Source organism: Haliotis rubra, unplaced genomic scaffold (assembly GCF_003918875.1).
Source record: "Haliotis rubra isolate DU_JTF1 unplaced genomic scaffold, ASM391887v1 Scf91, whole genome shotgun sequence".
NCBI classification, from domain to species: Eukaryota; Metazoa; Mollusca; class Gastropoda; order Lepetellida; family Haliotidae; genus Haliotis; species Haliotis rubra.
Genome location: NW_025767646.1, coordinates 1,580,228 through 1,593,382, shown reverse-complemented (window position 1 = coordinate 1,593,382; position 13,155 = coordinate 1,580,228). Strand labels below are relative to the sequence as shown.

At 42.4% G+C, this 13,155-nt stretch overlaps 1 protein-coding gene across 1 annotated transcript in view; it reads right to left on the bottom strand.

Annotated features, from left to right (window-relative positions):
* Positions 1–9,918: 9,918 nt before the first annotated feature.
* The window catches only part of LOC124264112 (nuclear hormone receptor E75-like), a 38,598-nt gene continuing 35,361 nt past the window's right edge, over positions 9,919–13,155 (bottom strand). Inside the window, exons 6-7 of the mRNA XM_046698836.1 lie at positions 12,593–12,968; positions 9,919–12,012 (exon numbers count right to left, since the gene is read on the bottom strand). Of these exons, the coding sequence (XP_046554792.1) occupies positions 11,801–12,012; positions 12,593–12,968 (588 nt within the window). The 3' untranslated portion in view covers positions 9,919–11,800. The remainder of the gene's footprint in view (positions 12,013–12,592; positions 12,969–13,155) is intronic.

Sequence of the window (13,155 nt, the reverse complement as noted above, 5' to 3'; positions counted from 1 at the left end):
CTAAAGCATCTGGTATTCTGCCCAGTCATACAACGTTCACAGCCACAGTGGGGAGCCTCGGCGATGACACCATAGTAGTTAATGGGTCCTAAGGTCCCTATCCACAAATCATTCGTAACGTAAGTACCCGTCGTAACTCAATTTTTTATCATTGCCTAACGAATGTCGTATCGTTACGAACGATTTGTGGATAGGGACTCTGGTCTTATAATAACCACCAATACATGCATTTAAGTCATCATCATTCGGAAATCTGTAGACGCGGAACTCATTAATTCAACAACAGCATTGCTGACGTCTCTCACATCCCTATAAACAGTATATTCTCTTACGCAAGAGGGCGGTGTAGTATAGTGGTTAAAGTGCCCCTATGTTACACCCAATCTTTGAAACTGCGCCTATGTTACAGACATTTTGTGAAACAGCCCACATATTACAGCCAATCTGAGAAACTGCCCCTATGTTACAGCCAATCTGTGAAACTGCCCCATATGTTACAGGTAATCTGTGAAACTGCCCCTATGTTACAGCCAATCTGTGAAACTGCCCCTATGGTACAGCCAATCTGTGAAACTGCCCCTATGGTACAGCCGATCTGTGCAACTGTCCCTATGTTACAGCCAATCTGTGAAACTGTCCCTATGTTACAGGTATTCTGTGAAACTGCCCCTATGTTACAGACAGTCTGTGAAACTGCCCCTATGTTACAGACATTTTGTGAAACAGCCCACATATTACAGCCAATCTGAGAAACTGACCCTATGTTACAGCCAATCTGAGAAACTGACCCTATGTTACAGCCGATCTGTGAAACATATGTTACAGGTAATCTGTGAACTGCCCCTATGTTACAGACATTTTGTGAAACTGCCCCTATGGTACAGCCAATCTGTGAAACTGCCCCTATGTTACAGCCAATCTGTGAAACTGACCCTATGTTACAGCCAGTCTGTGAAACTGTCCCACAGAAGTGTATTAAGAAATATACAAATATACATATACCTCAGGAATAACCAAGTCCAGGGCCCCGTTTCACAAGGCTGTCGTAAGCCTAAAATCTCATAACTTTTCCCGTAGCATTCGTACGTACTATACTGTAATAATGACGTACGACATCGCTACGAGAGCTTGGTGAGCCTAGGTTGTTCCAAAGTATGTACATTGTTCATACTATCATTCAGATATTAGTATTGCACATTCGGGTAAAGCACATCACAAAGCATCTGAAAACCAAGGGACATCTAACCAATGTTGAATGAGCGAAATTAAACACAATAATGACTTCCTTTGTTCCCACCAGTGGCACCAGCGATATGGACAAGTCAGTGGCCGTTGTTTAAGCAGAAGTCCAAATGACACAAGACGAGCAGCAGCCAGACCAGATGCAACTCCAACCACAAAGGGCCAGGAGAGCTGCAGTCAGGCACTCCTGGGTGTTCATAGAGGAGAGGGGATAACAGTTTGGTAAGTTCTCCAGCCTCCTAGACACCCATTTTAGGCTGGAGGATCCATTAGCGTTCCAAAACTACACAAGGTTAACACCACAGCTGTTTGATAAAGTCTTGCATAGGGTGGCCCTAGCAATCGATAGGGAAGTCACCATTTTCAGGCAACCCCTTTCACCTGGACTGAAACTGGCAGTCACACTTAGGTACCTTGAGGCTGGGGCCTCTTGCGTATGCCTTCAGGTATGGAGTGTCCACCATCTCAGAGATGGTTCCAGAAGTGTGACAGGAAGAAGGATGTCCAGGAAGGAGGGTCTCTCAATAGGGAGGAGAATGGTGGAAAATGCCTTTGGGATCCTGGCCAGTAGATTCAGGTGTCTCCTCATGACACTAGGGCAGATGCCCAATACTGTAAAAGATACAGTGGGGTGGCAGTTGCTCTGCACAACCTTCTGAGGCCGAGGCGTCCAGGTATTGCACCACAATAGGTGGGCCATGAGGATGAGAACCACCATGTCATCCCAGGCCCAGGACCAAGTGGACTGTCTAGATGTGGATCAACCTCCTGCACCTCGCAAATCAGTCAGAGCAAATGCGAAGGATCAGAGGGAACTCCTGAAGGCGCAGTTATTCTGATTTCCAGTACATATAATTACGGGCGCAAGAACTCGTAACAGATCGTGAGCGTCCGTGAAAAAACGTCAATATTCGTATCTACTTGTATTTACCCGCATCAACTCGTATCTGCTCTTGAGTCATTCGTGTCAGGTTGTTAGCAATGGGACCCGACAGAGCGTCACAGAGCGTGGGAGATCGCAACACATCTCAACAGAGCGCGGTGTTTGTCTTGTCCACGATTGATTTCGACCACTACGATTTCTAAGCACGATGACATGCGATATGTTGCGCTTTGTTATGTTACTATCTGATGCGATGATCCCGATTGACAATTAATTGTGCTGATCGTTGAAATGTTTTGAACCGTCCAAACTTTAACTATGATTAAAACGATTGCCACAACTGACCTCAAGATCTGATAAGATTTGATAGGATTATCACGATTAGTCCACAATTAAGACCATGATTTCAGTCGTGGCGCGAATCGTGATAGTGTGAACATAGCATTTAGGGGATCCATCACAACAACTACAGTTTCCATTACCAAGTCTGTGGAAAAGGGTATCGACAACTGTGGAATTTCGACAGTTCATGCTCTAAAATCCATGCAACTACATGGACAGTTATTTCAACGTAAACATTCAACTCAATGGACAGTTTCAACACAACTCCATATAAAATGTACAGTTTGATTTTTCGACGATAACTGGAAATATACTGACGCATTAAAGCCTAAACTGTGAATGAAGACCTAAAATAACTATATCTAAGAATTGACAGCAAAAAAAAGGCGTGTCTGCTGATGAGGTTGTCATATTTCGTGTTGAAACGATCATTTTCCGCGATCTTGTTTGCAGGGTGCCCTCGCTTAACGCGCAATTGCAATAAATAGAGAGGGTGTCAAGCTATTATAGAAAGATCTGTAAATTTCTAGACCCGTCTGCCAAATGGTAAAACCTGATATACTTGCAAAATAATGAAAATGCGAGGGAAAACTTACCATTACTCTTGCGCCATATATTCTTCTTTCACTGTCCAGCGAGGAAATGGAGTTGCTTTGGAGTTGCTTTTGGGGCAACTCCACATTTCGCGTGGACAACGCTTCCATCATGTGGGTTTGCAACTCTGCATAAAGAATTCCGGCTCATAACACGTGTTGTGTTATACAATAATAAACTTCCCATCAAAAGTTTAGACTCACTCGTGTAAACATAGCCACTTACTTCAGGCAACTGTTCTCAACTATAGTTTGCAAAATATTCCATGCTGTTAAAGGGTACTGTTTACACATGAACTGATGTATTGTAAAACAAATTTGTAAAAAGATTATTGTCATGAGTTCAGTAAATAATAAAAATCAGTGAAAATTATTATAAAACTGCAATTGTAATGACATTATTTTAGATCTCAAGAACCCTGGTTTGGCTAAGATGTTTGTGTGATTGTTGGGACCATGGCATACACAGGTGTTTCCTAAATATGAACAGCACACCTGTTCAGCTATTAGGTGTTCATTATTAAAAGACAACGCTTCAGAAACAAAAACCTTTGCTGCACATGTGTCTGAGCGCTGTGGGCATGTTTCAAACAGGAACATCACGCCCATGCCCAGACATACTGTTCATCGAAACACAATATCATCTCTATGGAAACGTGATCTGCAGCAAGTCAACACTTAAGACAACCTTGATGCATCTACTGAATCGATATGAAAAAGCCACATTAACAGCTCAGGCAATTCTTAGGTTGAACCAGTAAGTGGGAGAACTTGGAGTAACTCTGAAGATATATAACATCGATAGAAACAAACTAATCCTTTGAAATTGAAACGGAGCCCCAGTGAGAAGGAACATTCTGAAGCTGAGGAAATCTAGGCTTGCTTCACTTAGGGATTTAACACTGCAGCAAGTCCTGTCAGAAGGGGAAGTGAAAGTGGTTCAGAGGCTGTGAGACGGGCTATGGGAGAACTGTACACAGGCGGTTGAGAGAACACAACATCCGGTCCCGATGGCGAGCTATACGCCAAATGTTGTCACTATCAACACCAACTTTGGCGTCTATAGCATCTGGAGTGAGTGAATTTAGTTTTTACGCCGATCTCATCAATAAATACTCGAGTCTGGACCAGACAATCCAGTGATCAATAGTAATTACGTCTAAAACAGTTTAACTATTGAAGACGATACAATATAAAAACAGGCTGTAGATCGCCAACAACTGAAGGTAGATCACCATACTACGGACCATGGGGACTTACAGTGCCTTTGCTACCTGCATGGACCCTAGCTGGATTTACACCATCCCGTCAGCCGCTGGCGATTGCAGGAAAATTAAACCATAATTTAAAAGTGAGTGAGTCAGTGAGTGATTTCATACAGTAAAGATGAAAACATTCTGAAGATGAGAACATTTTGAAGAGTAAAACCAGTCGACGATGGACACATATATGAATATAAAACTAGCATGTAAACTAAAACATTTTAATTAAAGAAGACAATACAAAATAAAACATGGGCTATAGATCGCCAAGGGGGGTTCAGGGGTTCGACACCCCCCCTTTTGAAAATGACTTAAGACCACATAGAAGATTTTGTTTTGGCGTTGGCAGAGCCAAAGGGGGGTTCTATGGGTTCGAACACCCCCAACCCCCTTTCAAAATTCCTGGATCCGTCCATGACATTACCAATCTACAACCTGGGAAGGTGACCCGATTCTTTCAATGCTGAAATGACACCCGGAAGAAGTTCAGTGACCTTGGACGTGGCATCCTCCTCTGTTTCACAGCTACTGCTGGTGTTACTGTACTCAATGTGGTGGCCAGTGTTATTTTCATATCTTCAACCCTCTAGGTCAATGTAAATTAGTCTAGCGTTCACGGCTAGCCAAGGTTTTGGATTTTGTAAGGGAATTATATTTTCAAATGTTTTGGTTTGAAGTTTTATATTTTTTTACGGTCAATAGCAGACATTCTTTGGCAAACCTTAATGACATTATGTGGATGGTGCTTAAACAAAATGTTTAACAATGTTACAAAATGTTTAACAATGTTTCTGATTTCGATGGGCAATAATAACAATGGAAACGTCCAAACATGATTGAAAGCAAACGAACAGATCATCTCAGTATATCCTTTCGTTGAAACAGTGAACTACAATAGAGGAAAAGGGAACGAATCAAAATTCGATACCTGCAACTACCAAGACAGTTTTGTGTTAGAAGAAACCAACAACCCGTACAGTGATGAAGCTACTACCATCGATGCGTACAGTTATTGTTTTTGTTAATATCTCAGTTTGTATGTCTTGACAGAAGCTTAAATCTTGACACAGCGGCTACATAACCTCATTTATCCTAAAAATGCTCAATACGTGAAATGAATTCAATTGATTATGTCGTAAAGACGTCGAAAGTGGTCGATTTCTCGGCTTTTCCGATTCCAGACATACATGTCAAGAAATGCTTTAAATGTAAACAAGATATTATGTGTCATGACCAAATGATATAGGGGTTATAGTCCATGACCATTCAGCTTATTAGACAAGTTGATTTCATAAACATTTACTGTTTGGAAATGTCAAAATCTTACAAAGTTTGGGACTCACTCTCTACCGGGATCGACTGTCTATCGAGGAAATGGTTTGAATACGACCAACTTCCGGTTGAGCATGGACAGGGCTTCCCCACTGTGATATAGTCCATACTGTGGCGAACTCCACCTACATTCCAAGTTAATAATGATAACGTCATTTGGAGAACACATAATGTCCTAATGTCCCTTCTAAACTGGGTGTAACGCAGGACTGTTTTGTTACTTGTGAGCATGAGAGTCGGCCTTATGAGACGTCATGCGATTCTTGGGTACATAGTGTCTCGCTTTAATACCTGGATGCGGCGTCACGGTTAATAGATACGATGTCTGCTGAATGACCAGAGTCACCGTTCACTTGTACAGTGTGGGCGTGTTGGTATTTGTATTGTTGTTTCTTAATCATCAGTCGGAAAAACGTGACACGCACACGCACATCCTGGTAAAATATGTTCATATATCAGACGACCGCCTTCGTGGTGTAGTGGTTAGAGCGTCCGCCCGGAGAGCGGAAGGTCGTGGGTTCGATCCCCGACCGCGTCATACCAAAATACGTTAAATATGTCACTTGTTGGTCCCTGCCTGGCGCTCCGCATTAATAGGTACAACAAGGACTGGTCGGCTCGGAGTCAGTATAATGTGTCTGAGTAGGGTATTCATGCTTCACTGCGGCATGGTATCTCAGTGGAGTAGCACTATAAAACTAGCTTCAGACTGGGCTGGTACAAGCAGCCGCACATATATACACACGCATGCACGTCGTCACATGAGCGAAATATTCTCAAGCACGACGTTAAACCCAATTTCACCTCACCTCATACTAGGAAATGAGACAAATGGTTCATTACCCGTGAATTCGAAGATCCGGGCTAGAATTAGTCTTCAGTAACCCATGCTTGTCGTTTTTACGCCGCTTTCAGCAACATCACCAGAAATGGGCTTCACATATTGTACCCATGTAGGGAATCGAACCCGGGTATTCGGCGTGACGAACGAACGCTTTAAGCACTAGGCTACCTCACCGCCCCTGTTCCTAAGAAGCGCCTCTGTCAAGGATGTTATAACTTAAGGTGCTAGAATAATGGTATATGATGCATATGTTTGTATGTCAGGTTCTGTTAGATATGTCTAACTGTTAAAAATAGAAAACAGACAACATTGGCAATATGATAACCAAGAACTTTAAGTTCTCTTTAACTAACGCTGAGAACTAGACAGCTCCGTTGACCAGTATTCTTTTTGTTGATGACGATATATTCAGATCGATCTGTTTCAAGGAAGAGACTGCAGATGCGGCATGCAATTTGATCACCGAGACGTGCAGCTTGCTATAGCAAGGTAACTGGATTTTTATAATTATTCTGTTGACAATCAAAATGTCAAAACAAATAAGGATTTATCTTCTTTAGGCATACGAGTAAATACAGGCACGGTCAATTTACTTTTTAATACCGTTTGGATTAAAAAAATTTTCACTTGATGTTACCTTTGGCAAGTCTTGAATTTCGACGTTTATATATTTTTTCGCTACTTATCGCTACAATAACGGGAGCAAAAAACGTGTACGTTATGAAAGAGCAACTACACTGAAAACAGTTGCCAAAAAACACTGCAAACTTCAGGCCCAAAACAGAGTTACGATGCCTGCATCAAGTGGGGTGGTGGGGTGGCCTAGTGGTTAAATTGTCCGCTCGTCACGCCGAAGACCCGGGTTCGATTCCCTAAATGGGTACAATGTGAGAAGCCCAATTCTGGTGTCCCCGTCGTCATATTGCTGGAATATTGCTAAAAGCGGCGTAAAACCATACTCACTCACTCATAAAAATAATCATAAAATATAATGAAAAGGAGCCCAGAGACTTTCTTCATTATTAGAAACTGTGGAAATCTAGACTTGCCACATATTCTAGACTTGCATGGGCTTTCTTGGATATGCTTGTTTCAGGATTTGTATGACAGACTAGGGTGTAAAGATGTGCTGATATACAAGAGTATGTCTGTGTTGGGGGCTGTGGTTGCGTTGTGTGGGGTGGTGGGGGTGGGTGGGGGTGTCTTTTGTCTGCGTGCGGTAGGATGGGTGTATGATTGAGTGTATTCATGTTTCATGTGCGTTGTTATAGAAAGGAAGGGGGATCTGTGGGTGTGCTGGTGAGTGGGTGGGCCAGTGCGTTTGGGTGTGTGCGTGTAGATTGCTGTGTGTGTGTCTTGGTGCATGTTCCCTCGGTTGTGGTTTGATGTTTGTACGAACACATCTGTCGGTGGGTTTCGGTTCAGGTGTGCACCCATGTGGAAGCTGCAAACATGTGATATTGTACGTTACTGGCTTGATATTGATGTGTGTGACAGAAGGTTCGATAGTCCCTGTATGTATCTGCACGTGTGTGTGATTGGGGGGGGTTGGCGGGAGGGTGACAGATGCTTCGGTGTGAATGGGTTTTCACGTACACGTGTAAAAGCGCTTGGTGTATACGTTTTGACAACTGTATCTGAATATTGTTTATCATTACGTTATTTTAACTTAACAACAGTTGTAAAGAAATCTAGTGTCTCATTGCCATATGCGTTTTGCATATCAGTGTGTTATGTGTAGATATATGAAATTGATACATGACGAAATATATTTCTTCTTCTACTTCAACGTCTACATATACGCAAGCGAAGAGTACGCAATTTTTCGTTGTATGTTCACTCTATATCTACACGTAATTAAAAATATAAATATAATTAAACAACTATGTTTGCATATGAGTGAGTTGGATTTAACGCTGCTTTCCACAGTATTCCTGTTATATCAAGCATGATATGGAGTGAGTGAATGAGTATGGTTTTACGCCGCTTTTAGCAATATTCAAGCAATATCACGTTGGGGGGACACCAGAATGGGCTTCACACATTGTACCGGGGGTTCCGGCCCGGGTCTTCTTCGTGATTAGCGAACAGTTTAACCTCGTGGCTACCCATCGTCCTCATCACGTGGGATTGGTTGGTTATTTTTTAACCGACGGACTCGGCAATATTCCAGTTATTTGATAATAATGGCTAGTATTACGAGTATAATGTCTGAAGCCCATTTCTGGTGTCCCCCGCCCTGATATTGCTGGAATAATGCTTAAAGCGGCGTAAAACCATACTCACTCACTCCTACGAGACGCTGAAAACCAATTCTAACCCGACTCTTCACGGGTTTACCCCTTTGGAGAAAGCCAGCAGCCCGGGCATGGTGTTGAGAAACTTAGAAACATACACGGGGTGAACCGGTTGTATATTCTGATAAACTCAAAATAGTTATCTGGAAATAACCACAAAAACTCTATTATTCTGAATATGTTTTATTCAACTCTGTTTAAGTCGTGGCAAAGAAAATAAGTCCAATATAAACATACACGTGTTTTTTTTATGTACACAATCAATAAATAAGCAAAACTTCAATACCCCTCGCACATCCTTTAATCTGCCCGACGCACATACCAACGACCTCACAATCAATATGCAAATCGTAAAAAACAGAACTCACCAAGCACTTCGTAAGTTAAAATCCAATAACGTACATACCATAAACACACGCACGCTGCATTCTCTGCATCAAATAGGCCATTCAGCACGAATAAAACAAGTTTTAATAACATAAGCATCTATAACACGTAACAGAGTAACACAATTTGTGGAGAAATTATCTTAGATACACAACACAAAAATGTCGAAGACGAACAGAGTTTTTCTCTATGAATCAGTTCAGAATGCACCGGTTTGTTTTAACACTGGAAACAGTCGCAACCGGAATGCGTTTTAACCGGAATGAGTTGCAACGGTAGATTACTGACATCTCGACTGTCAAGTCCTATTCCTCATAGATGAGTGAGTGAGTGAGTTTAGGTTTACGCCGCACTCAGCAATATTCCAGCTATATGGCGGCGGTCTGTAAATAATTGAGTCTGGACCAGACAACATAGATGAGTGAGTGAATTTGATGATGATTCATCATGATTGATTCATTACCAAGGTTGTAATAATGGTTGAGAGAGAGAGAGAGAGAGAGAGAGAGAGAGAGAGAGAGAGAGAGAGAGAGAGAGAGAGAGAGAGAGAGAGAGAGAGAGAGAGAGAGAGAGAGAGAGAGAGAGAGAGAGAGCACAGCCACTTGTCCGTATACTACAGAACTTCTTGTAGAGCCTTCAACGATTGGGCAGCACGTACACAACTACATATATATATATATATATATACATGTACATGTACATGTACATGTGTGTGTGTGTGTGTGTGTGTGTGTGTGTGTGTGTGTGTACTACGAAATTAATTGTGGCTGGTCAATAGACGGGCGTGTGATGATCTATTAAGTGTCTGCCTGACACGATCACAATATTATCACGATGCAAATCATTTGAAATGATATTTTCCAAATACAAAGAATTTGACAGAGCATTTTAGACAGGTCCACGTCTACTACCTTACCTTCTTCATCGGACCACGTGGAAGTTCAAACAGATATGATGTGATAGTGAGTGAGTGAGTGAGTTGGGTTTTACAACGCTTTTAGCCATATCCCAGCAATATCACGACGGGGGACACCAGAAATGGGCTTCACACATTGTGCCCATGTGGGGAATCGAACCCGGGTCTTCGGCGTAACGAGCCAACGCTTTAACCACTAGGCTCCCCCACCGCCCCTCTTATAGCCATGGACCAAACCACAACGCGAAACAATCCATACACGGAAAACCAGGCGTTCTCTCCAGCATACATTAATGAGAATCAAGTACATTTGAATGCAGTGATTGTTTTTGACCCCAATGCATCACTAATAACATCATGAACCTAGATATATTTCTAACGCACTGGTGAGTGGTATATCATGAGTGAGTGGTTAACGCTTTACGCTGCTTGAAGCACACTATACAGGAATACTACAAGATAGCTACTTACAACTGTAGGTCAATACAGTCTTGTAGACGACACAACCCACATACATAGCCCATCACATTAAAAGCACGGGTTTGCGTACACCTCACTTGAGTCCAAAGCACCACGATAGCACATAACCAGACAGCCTGACCCGCCAAAATAATTAGCTCCCTTTACGACCAACATGGGAAAACAGGGATCTATTCTAACACCAGTCACCATAACGGACGGACTTGCTCAGTTGTTTACGATCAACTTTAATGGGTACCGATAAGGCTTTAATGTCCCGTTAGCAGACTTTCTATAGACTATATACTCTATATCATCTTTTTTACACGATGTATAGCCTCTCTCTAAAATATTCCAGCCTTATGGTGAGGGCTGTGTTTTCTTGCTTTTTGATGTTTGCGTTTGTATAACCTATACGGGATTTGGCTCCATAATATATATGTATATATGGTGCATCATGACTAAGCCTTGTGCTCGACTTTCATATTTTGAGCAACTTCACACCAGCTTACGGGATCAGGTGACTTGGTAACCCAATTGTTTGGTGCAGGATCAGTAGCCGATACCTTCAGCCTTCCTAGTCTCGTTGGAAAATCAAACCTTGATACCCTCTCCACAAGAGCTTAAATGTATTAACTGAAGCAAACCCTCAAACCGCTAATATCACTACTTCCCTTGCATACCATTAGACAACAAAAATATACACCTTTATACATATTAAATAGCATTCCCAACGGTACCCAAATAAGGTTAATATTTTGAGTGTCACGTGTTGGATTTCTTTATCTAAAATATGACCACAGGCTTGCAATTTTCATCGCACCCTAAAACATATTTAGTGCTGGTATGTACAGAACCAACAGTTTGGTTTTTCAAAAATATAAAAATACATGCATACGTATTACCATAACAGCGCGTACGACACAATTATTTAGTTTCACTGGTTTATGTTTGACTGTATTAATCAACAAAGACAGTCAGAACACATGAATGACACAAGGATACTACTGTGAAAGACAAAACTCTGGAATGTACGACAACGCTCGTTGCCACAGTAACATCGACGCACATCATCGAGTTATCTCCCTTCGACAAAAGCTGCAGTTTGCATGGCAAGAGGTCACATGATCACCGAGCTGCCATTTGTCGGTGGAAAGTGTCTTCACATTTATCACAGATCGTGAATGCACTTGGCGGTGCTTCCAGTATCGTCATGATACAACTTCTACTCCCTGGGATCGGATCAACCTTTGGTCGAACTCATGTCCACTTGAGCATTGAGAATTTCTTCCAGGTACTTTGTAGAGATTGTCCGTAGATCGACCAGCATGTTTATTATGCGGGCGAGGAGAAGGACGCCTTCCCCGTGGTTAAGAAGCAGTTGACACTTGAGGGCCATGCACAGGTCCGTTTCCAGGTTCTCTAACATCTTCGTCGTCTTTAGCCCTTGGCGATCTGAAAGACGCAAATTGGATTAAAACATATTAAAAGGTTTTACTCTTTAACCTCAAAATCAAATTCCCATAATCTTATTCCTTGTAGTGTGAGTGAATGAGTTTAGTTTTACGCCGCTTTCAGCAATATTCCAGCAATATCACGGCGGGGGATATCAGAAATGGGCTTTACACATTGTGCACATGTGGGGAATCGAACCTGCGTCTTCAGCGTGACGAGCGATCGCCTTTACCACTTAGCTACACCACAGCCTGGTTCCCTGGGTCTGTTGCGCCTGCGCTAACGCTTCTACACTGAAGTGTCAGCGCAGGCGCAATAGACCCAGGGAACCAGGCTGAGCTACCCCTCCGCCCCCTATTCCTTGTAAAATGCCTCAGGCTTCAAGGTTAAAACACGTCAAAACCATCACTGAACAATGCACATACGTCCACACAACTAACTATTTGTTGTGGCAGATGTTTTAGGGGTAATTATGCGGATTTTAAAAGTATTTTACGTTTTTACAATTCACGACTTTACGAATGATAAAAGTTAATCCTCAAATACATTTCCGTGGATATTCCAATTATATGTTGCTCACCTGGACACAGAAGGACAATTGCACAGATAAGGGACAGCTCCACGTCCGTCAATTCAAACTTTCTGATTTTAAGGACAACATGGTGGAAATTCGTGAAAACTGTTCCCATGAGTCCAAGCTTGGGGAAAGCCTCCACGTCCATGTGGAATTTGAGCTTTTCATCCACCCAAACCCCATCTGTCAGATGGACGTGGGTGGAATCGTAAAGGACCGCCATCTCCAGCAAGCAGGACTTGATGAGGACACGTTGGTCCTCTAGGGAGATGTCTAGGAACTGTGGAATCTCCTTGGCGAATGTGGAGATACATCTCACCATGGTTGGGAGATACCGGAGGTAGATTTTCTTTGACTCTTCCTGAGTGGATATCACTTCCATCTGGAACATAAACAGTTGAGTTTGTAGTTAGGGCTTAAGTGTAAACCAGAAACCTCCCTTCAAACAAATCAGTTGGTTTCTACGTAATGCCTTAAGCGTGACGACCAGACTCTTTAAATCAGAAACTTTCAGTAACCCATGCTTGTCGTAAGAGGCGACTAACGGGATCGGGTGGTCAGCATGCTGA